This window comes from Solanum dulcamara, chromosome 6, assembly GCF_947179165.1.
Source record: "Solanum dulcamara chromosome 6, daSolDulc1.2, whole genome shotgun sequence".
NCBI lineage: Eukaryota > Viridiplantae > Streptophyta > Magnoliopsida > Solanales > Solanaceae > Solanum > Solanum dulcamara.
In genome coordinates this window covers 6,601,111-6,610,580 of record NC_077242.1, presented here as the reverse complement: position 1 = coordinate 6,610,580, position 9,470 = coordinate 6,601,111, and the positions used below count along the sequence as shown (strand labels likewise).

Genomic DNA, 9,470 nt, shown 5'->3' with positions numbered 1-9,470 from the left:
ATTATTGCACTACAATACACCAATTCATGGTTTACGTAATTGCTATTGGGACCTAATATTCACTTTCTGTCTTACATATGCAATAGCAATCACTGAATGAGAGGTCTATTACCAGCACTATACATATGTGAAACTTCTCAGTGTAATGAATCTGGGGAGGGTAGAAGAATGTACGCGAACCTTATCCCTATCTTGTGAGGTAGGGAGACGTTTCTGATAGACCCTCGAGGAGAAAAAGAAGTAATAAAAATTTCAAAGTGACCTGTAACAAAAGATACTTCTTATTCTTCTGTGTAAGTAAAGACCTGTAACACATTTTCTGATTGCCCATTATATCATACTTTGAAATAATAACCAAGGGAACTGTTGTAATATATATTGCAATCATTAAGTGGAATCACAAAGACATAGCAACTGAACTGATATGGAAGAACAGATAAGAAGAAGAGATGAGACACAGAAGAAGACAGAAAACTACACACAAAATAGCCTGCCCTTGCAATGCAAAACTCACTACACTGCTTCCCTGCACCAACTTGCTCTTCACATTCTTGTCATCCAGGCTCCACAATGAAATCGGCCAACCTTCTAGAGGGAATTGTCACACGCTTTCTCCTTCTAAGCTGATACCAAGAAAATACACTCAAAATTTTGTATCAGACATGTTTGATACCAAGAAAATCCACAGCATAGTGAAATGTTGTGGATTTTCTTCCATCCCCAAATTTCTGAAATGTTCGAGCGTCGTATCTAGACACAACTCAACATGTCAGAATTCACTCTTCCACATGTTTGAAGTTAAGTGGAACTGCTTTGAAGAGAAAGTAACTAGACTGAACAACATAATTGAGACATAAAACCTGCTAGAAATGCAATCATAATCTAGTTCAATCAAGAAATTATCACTTAATAGCTGAACATGCATGCCAGCAGTGCAATGAATAACCCTTTACATTGCCCAAAAAAAATAAAAAATCAGCAATCTCAATCTCAATCTCAGTCCTAAACAAGATTTCACAACTCTTCAGTACTATAAAGACTTGTACCACCTTAGCAGCATAGATTGAAACTTAAAAGTGGCTCTTTTCTCATTGGCGTTTACACTACGTGAACCCGCTCAGATTACCACATTAGTACAATCACCATAAGTAATGTTTCCTACTTACTGCTTGAGTTTTTGACACATAGATGATCAATTTGCTACTGATGGTAGTGTTAGAGTGGGTAAAAGTCTCACATTGGTTGAGGAATAGACCGGTGGTCTACATAAATCGATTTTGGGCAATCCTCCCCTCATGAGCTAACTTTTGAGGTTGAGTTAGGCCCAGGAGCCATATATTTACAAGATACTGCAGTAGAAAAAATCAGCTGGGCAAGTGATAAGTCATCAGTAGAATCCTGTTGTTGTCCCTGCATTTTTCTTACTTTCATGTTCATTATTTTAGAGAGAAGAGGAAATATATAAATAAGGGAAAAATTAGAGGAAGAAGGGGGAGTTTTGGTTTTGAGACAACTCAGCTTTAATTTAGATGTACTAGTATTTGTACACGTGCATTGCACGTGTAAATTTTTATAAATCTACTAGAACGATTAAAACTCAATGAGAACATGTGAGGTTTGAACTTTGGTTAGTAGTTGGCAAACTTTCAATGAAGTCATAAATGGCTAATTTGAGCCCAAATAAAAAACTTACAACAATCAGAAATTTGTAGCAAATTAAATTAAACAAGTCCAATAGAGAGAACACACAAAAAAAAACAGAGAAGAAAAAATACAACATACATATACTTCTTAAGACTTTAATCATAAAAATATAGATGGAAAAAAGAAATATATAGAATCAGTACATAATTTTTTGAGTTCTTATCGACTTCTCCGACAACCAATCAAAATCCTATGTAAGTTATAACAAGTCCTCCTATGAACTTATACTCACCCACAAAAAAGATTACAACTATAAAGTAAAGGTTGTATTCGAGCAAGCTCTTAGTAGTTAGTTCTCAAGTGTCAACACTAGAACATCAAAGCCTAGGGGTAATTGGTTACTTCTGCTTTCCCCTAGTTCCACGACTACTAATAACTCATGAGCATTGTGTAGATTTAAAGGAAGGCAAATAGCAAGTATGGTTATAGTATTAATAATTCGATGGCAGTCTTCAAAAGCATAACTATCATAATAATGGATCATGATAGAAACCAAAACATCTTTAGTAAAATATAACCCATAAACAATATCATATGATCACATATTTTTAGACTCATCATTCGAGTCCTCAATGTTGGTAGTTCCAATTGCAGGTGCTAGTTCTGAATCCTTATATGAGATCACCTCAACTTCAATGCTCTCTTTCTTGATTTTTTTTTTCCCTGTAACAAAATAATACTCCTATAATCATCAAATTAGTTGCAATATGTTTCCACTTGCAGCAATAGAAGGATTAAGTGGAACAAAATTAATTAGAAGTCATGAAAACCTAGAATTTGAGAAAGATTTGCTCTTGAAGCATTAGATTTTGTAGCTTGACTGCTCGATAAGATTGATATTCCAATTTTTTTTCTTTGAACATATTGATTTGAACCTATAAACAGGACCAAACATGTTGCTGGTATATGAGGTAAAAAGTAAACCATACATTACGTGAACGCTACAATTGTAAATATAGTTCATGGTGGAAATTGATAAAGAGGGTGGAACTTTATTAGAGTAAGGTGTAAAAAGAAATTCTTAAAGGAGTCTTAATACAAGGGATTAGGCAGATTATCCGAGTATCAATTTTGAGATTAAATCTATATATCTAGTGTTTGGTGTGAGGTATTAGCTAAAATCAATATTATTTTTATATCAAAATCTTGTGGTAGCACTTATCTAATGTAAAAGGTTGGATTGATAGGATATATTGGTTTTGAACCAAAAGACCTCAAGAAAATTGGAGGGTATAGGAGTAAAAAAGATCAGGCTAACACCTCCCTTCTCTCTTTGGCTCCTTTCGTATCGCCACAACTCATGAATTCGATTATAAAACATATCGACATAAACAAAGATCAAATAAAGAAGGGAAAAAACCTGAATTTTTTAAGTGATGAAGGAATTAAAAAAATCGAGCAAGTGTGTGATTATTAATTAATATTTAATAAACCTTTAGAAGATGCCATATCAAGAAAACGTAAAATTACTTCTTTCTCCTCTTTGGTAAGGCGACCCATGAGCCTAGCAAGTATCTTTATATCATGAAACCTCAAATGACACCTAGAGGGTATGTTAGATGAAGGCCGCAACTGCACATTTGTTAAGTCATCAATGTTAGATATGTAAAGATATGGCACCTGAGCCTAACTCAACCACAAAAGTTAGCTCATGAGGGAAGGATTCTCAAATCCATATAAGCAGACCACCAGTTCATTCTTCAACCAATGTGGCACTTTTACCCACTCTAACACCCCCTTCACTCCCAGGCCCAATTGGAGCGTGAATCGGGAGCCCAAATGGAGATGAACCTAGCTCTGATACCATGCAAAGATATGGCACATGGGTCTAACTCAACCCCAAAAGCTAGCTCATGAGGGGAGATTGCCCAAATCCATATAAGCAGATCACCAATACATTCCCCAACCAATGTGGAACTTTTACCCACTCTAACACCCCCTTCACGCCCAGGCCCAACTGGAGTGTGGATCGGAAGCTCAAACGGGGATCGACCTGGCTGTGATACCATGTAAAGATATGACACCTGGGCCTAACTCAACCCCGAAAGCTAGCTCTTGAGGGAAGGATTGCCCAAATCCATATAAGCAAACCACCAGTCTATTCCCCAAACAATGTGGGACTTTTACCCACTCTAACAAGTACTACATGCAGGTATAAAGATGCAAATATCCAAATACATTTGCTTTGATTCAAGTCAGAGTCCAAGTGATGTTGTTGATATTATTTAGTTAAAAAAATCATAAATTTGGCACCGCGTTTTATTTAGATCCTCCTTAAACTATCGGCAGTCTTAATCACTATCTTTTAGGTGTGTAGGGATAACTTTGTTTCCCACTATCTTTTAGGTGTGTAGGGATAACTTTGTTTTGAAAATCATCTCCCAAGTAGGCTATTTATCAAAGTTAATGGTCATATAGTCATAAATGGTTTATTTATTCCAATTGTATATCTTGTTCAAAATATTTATTTTAACTTCCTATTATTTTTATTTCAGGTCAATTTAAAAGAAAAGCAGAAAAACTTTGTTCCAACTCCATGATTTTAGCCACATAAAGTGATTAGTTTTGTCAGAAAATAATGAAGTGCCAAATGCGTATTGCTTCTTTAGATGCAATAACAATTTATTTCAACAATGTATTTTCTTATTAAGCCAAAATCAATTGGAAAAAACTTAAGAGTTCCAAAATTTAGTCAAATAAAAAAAGATATAACCAAAATAATGGAGTTCCAATTGTGTACTTCTTTAATATTTCTTGTTTAGATGCATTACTATTTATTTCAACTATGTATTTTTTTACTTTTTCGGGTCAAGTCTATTTCAAAAATACTTTGTTAGAGCTCATTTTTTTTAGTAAAATAAAAAGATATTGCAGAATAATAGGGTTCCAACTGTATAATTTTTGTTATATCTTATTTAGATGTAATGACTATCTGTATAAACAATGTACTTATTTTTGGAAAAATCTACAAGGCAAAATTGGCTAAAATCTCATTATTTTTAGCCAGATGATTTTTGTGCCTAAAAAGTGAATCTCTAGCAAAGTTTGTTATAAACTTGACCCCAAAATAGAAAATCTAAAAAAAATAATGAATTTTAAAAAGCAAAAAAAAAATACTTTTTTAAAATGCCACGTGAATAAAAAGAATTATGCGAAAAGCATATGTATTTCACTCTCTTAGGGTGACATAATAACCAAATTCAAATGGATAATTAAGACTATTGATAGTTTAAAGAGACCTAAATAAAATTCGCTAAATTTAGAGGATCAAAGGTGTTCTGTCAAACAAAGACATCATGATGAGAACTAAAGTTTACTCTGTTCCAATCTATGATTTATCAACCTGATTAAGTCTTATCAGGATAATAAATAAATGCGTAGTGGCAAAGAAAGAAACAATGTAAAACAGAAACATATTTTTCTAATACATCCAAACATCTGAATAAAAGTTGAGTTGTCTCAAAACTCAACACCCCCTGGTTCCTCTAATTTTTCCGATACATATATATACATATATATATATATATATATATATATATATATATATATATATATATATATATATATATATATATATATATATATGTATACCCCTCTTCCCCGTAAAATAATGAACGTGACAGTAACAAAAATGCAGGGACAACAACAGAATTCTACTGATGACGCTTTTTTTTCTACAGTGGTGTATAACACTGATGAATCAACAAATGTGCAGTTGCAGCCTCCATCTCCAGCTTCATCTTACATACCTCCTAGGCGTCATTTGAGGTTTCATGATATAAAGATACTTACTAGGCTCATGGGTCGCCTTACCAAAGAGGAGAAAGAAGTAATTTTACGTCTTCTTGATATGACATCTTCTAAAGGTTTATTAATTAATTTAGTCATGCACTTGCTCGATCTTTTTAATTCTTTCATCACTTAAACCATTCATGTTTTTTTCCTTCTTTATTTGATCTTTGTTTATGTCGATATGTTCTATAATCGAATTCATGGGTTGTGGCCATACGAAAGGAGGCAAAGAGGGGGAGGTGTTACCCTAGTGTTTTTTACTCTTATACCCCTTCAATTTTCTTGAGTGTCATTTGGTTCAAAACCAAGATATCCTATCAATCCCACCTTTTACATTAGATAAGTGCTACCACAAGATTTTGATATAAAAATAATATTTATTTTAGCTAATACCTCACACCAAACACGAGATATATAGATTTAATCTCACAATTGATACTAGGATAATCTGCCTAATCCCTTGTATTAGAAGACTTCTTTAAGAATTTCATTTTACACCTTACTATAATGAAGTTCCGCCCTCTTTATTAATTTTGGTTAATTTCCACCATGAATTATATTTACAGTTGTAGCGTTCAAGTAATGTATAGTTAACTTTTTAACCCCATATACCAGCAACATGTTGGTCATGTTTATGGGTTCAAATCAATATGTTCAAAGAAATAAAATTGCATTATCAATCTTATCGAGCAGACAAACTGCAAAATCTAAAGCTTGAAGAGCAAATCTTTTTCAAATTCTAGGTTTCCACGACTCCTAATTAATTTTGTTCCACTTAATCCTTCTTTTGTGGCAATATATTACAACTAATTTGATGATTATAGGAGTATTATTTTGTTACAGGCAAAAAAAAATCAAGAAAGAGAGCACTGAAGTTGAGGTGATCTCATAAAAGAATTCAGAACTAGCACCTGCAATTGGAACTACCAACATTGAGGACTCGAACGATGAGTCCAAAAATATGGGATCATATGGCGCATATGATATTGTTTATGGGTTATATTTTGTTAAAGATGTTTTGGTTTTCAGCATGAGACATTATCATGATAGTTATGCTTTTGAAGACTGCTATCGAGTTATTAATATTGAAGTGTTTTATTAAATTATATGGATAATATATGTTGTTGCTTTTTCGTGTGGTCGTGAAAGACCTCAATTAAATTTACGAAATGATCTTTTCCTAAATCCTAAATATTAAAAATACAAAGTAGATTCTGCAAAAAAATAAGTGTGTTGAGTAGCAAGCCTTGAGCACTTTATTGCTATCGATAACTATTGTGAAGGTAAGCTCTAACAACTGGTACTTATATATAGGTCAAAGATTTTCTATCAACATTCAAATTATAGAGTTTTGGGTTACTTACATCAAATTTGATTCAGCTGCAGCTGCCTTTTGTTTTACTTGCTGCAAATGGGTTATATTAGTATGCAGGTCTTAGTTCAATAAAATATTTGTCAAGAAGCAACAATAACTTGGAAATCAAAGCCCCAACAGAATGTTAATATGTAGTAGGAAAAGAACACATAAATTTAGTTTTTTTCATTAGGTAGCAAGGATACAGAGTGGTAATGAGGAGGCTATTAGTATTTAATCTTTAACATTAGTTATGATTTAAACTGTGGCTCTTCCCCACTGAATTGTCTTAACTTAAGATAAATTCAGCAGATAACTAATGGGCACCACAACTACAGCCTTAGATTGAACAAAAGAACTAAAAAAATTATCAGACCGCTAAGTATTTTCTTATTTCAGATCAATTGCATTGAGCTTTGATACTAAAATAGTAGTTGGAATAATTAGTGGTGCACCAACGACATTTTAAAAAAGGCAATTATGCCATATCGGGGTGTGACCCTTTTATAAATGCAAATGTACACTGGAGTAGGATTAAACATCCAAACCTCCACAGAAGCTCCTGTACGAAGGCAAACAAAGTAAGGGATTTACACCTCTGTTTGAAATTGAAGGTGCTCTCTTTCTTATCCTTTATTGATCTATGCGTAGCTAAGTATAGGTTTACAATCTGGATAATCTGTTTGAATTGGAGTGTGTTTGGTATGGAGGATAATATATTCCAATTATCTCATGTTCTGGATATTAATACCATCATAAAAAAACATTTTTTTCAATGAAGATGACTTTGGACAGTTTGAAGCACCAGAGTCCAGACGACTAGACTATATTCAATTAAACCAACTACAGAAATGAACATCTACTGATTAATAATAACCTATAGTAACAACATTTTTAGCAAATTAAAACTACACATGACAGGAATCAAGCATATGGCACCTACAACTTTTTCCTCAAACCACCTCATATGTACAAAACTGATATGTGTCTCAACTCATAATTGCATGAGAATCAACAAAAGAAGAAATAATTGTGCATAGATCACTACACATGAATTAAATGACAGTCAGTAAAAACAGTTAAAAGATTCTAAAGATAAACTTGAAGCTCGTTTTCTGGCAGCACAAACACAAAATCATAAACCTTTTTTCCTTAACAAAGATAGAACATTGTCAAGAAGCAACAATGACTCTAGTCCGAGTCCACGTGATATTGTTTACTTTATTTTATTGAAACATATCCTGAAATACACCAAGGCAAGGCAAAGGATAAAATGAAGTACAAAGAAACAACCTTTCCTTTCTCATGAAGAAGATTTGATGGCATCTACAAAGCCACTGCTAAGAAGCTTCTCCACGTGCTTTCCCAATATATCCACCTCGAGGTTAACTTTCTGCCCCACTTTCTTCGTTGGAATCACCACATTTTGCTGCGTGTAAGCCACCAACATGAAGTTAAAACAGTCTTCTTCATCAAACACATCGACTACAGTCAAACTAGTTCCATCCACAGCAATGAATCCTTTGGGCACAATGTACCTCAAAATTTCTTTCGCAGTCTTCACCTTTACCCATAAAGAATCCCCTTCAGGTTTGAGCTCAACAATCTCTCCAGTCCCATCAACATGTCCCTGCACAAAGTGACCCCCCATTCTAGTAGTAGGCCTCAAAGCCCTCTCCAAATTGACCAAAGACCCTTTTTCCAATTCGATCAAAGAAGTCTTCCTCAGTGTTTCCGGAGCAATTCCAAGACTGAATTCCAACAACTGGGTATCAAAATCATCCACCGTTAGACAAGTTCCGTTGACAGAAATGCTGTCACCGAGGTTGATGTCTTCAAGAATGAGTTTTGCTTGGATTTTCATGGTGAAACTATCGGGTTTATCGTAACCCAGTTGCTTAATTTGGCCGATTTCTTCAACTATGCCGGTAAAAAGGGAAGTGGTTGGAGTGGAAGAAGTACGACATTGTTGGGTTTTTAAAGGCCTGATAAAGATAGGAGAAATTGAAGGAGATTTGAGAAAGAGGGCTCTTTTGAGCTGGGGATTCCATGGATTGGGTAGTAGATTGAAGATGGTAGGGTTTTTGGGGGCGATCGATGGGTTTAAGGGCTTGGAAGGAGAAGCAACTGTGAATGAAATCGCCGCCATTTTTGGACATATTTCAATTTGTGAGGTTTCATTTATATATAGAGCAAGTATACAGAAAATTAATTGGCAGACTTAAATTTCGTTTCTCGAAAGTTAATTTTGTTAATATTTAAAATTATATTTAAAAAATGAAAATATTTAAAAATAAGATGAAAAATAATATAAATTGTAACTTTTTTAATATGAATATCGTGAAAAATATAAAATTCAAATAGTTATTTGACTCTCATAAAAAGAAACGTAATAATTATTTGAGGCAAAAATATACCCATAAATAATGTTACATTATATACATCGTCAGACAAATAAAACTGATATGTATTATAAAAACTTCTTACGCTAAAATGAACAGATATTTCTTTTGTCCAACACTCAATTGGCATGAAACATGTCTACTGAAGTTAAGACTATTTAATAGAAAATAAAATGTCATTCATGAAGCGTGGTGTATCTTTTAACCACCATTTATTA

The 9,470-nt window shown here is 33.6% G+C and overlaps 1 protein-coding gene across 10 annotated transcripts; it reads right to left on the bottom strand.

Annotated features, from left to right (window-relative positions):
* LOC129891796 (riboflavin synthase-like) lies at positions 1–9,053 on the bottom strand. 10 transcript variants are annotated; one of them, XR_008767239.1, is made up of 3 exons: positions 8,144–9,053; positions 6,861–6,901; positions 1–262 (listed from the first exon to the last, which is right to left on the bottom strand). XR_008767239.1 is itself a non-coding variant. In XM_055967277.1 (2 exons), the coding sequence occupies exon 1, from the start codon at positions 8,997–8,999 to the stop codon at positions 8,154–8,156; it is 846 nt and encodes a 281-aa protein (XP_055823252.1). In that variant the 5' UTR covers positions 9,000–9,053; the 3' UTR covers positions 342–623; positions 8,144–8,153. The 10 variants fall into 10 exon arrangements, 4 of the variants coding, with proteins under 4 accessions (XP_055823252.1, XP_055823255.1, XP_055823254.1 ...); XR_008767234.1 differs by lacking the exon at positions 1–262 and adding an exon at positions 342–623; XR_008767237.1 differs by lacking the exon at positions 1–262 and adding an exon at positions 342–618.
* Between the last annotated feature and the right edge of the window lie 417 nt (positions 9,054–9,470).

Bases quoted from the DNA above. Each gene is read 5' to 3' on its own strand.
- LOC129891796 (XM_055967277.1), bottom strand. From the start codon at position 8,999: ATGGCGGCGATTTCATTCACAGTTGCTTCTCCTTCCAAGCCCTTAAAC.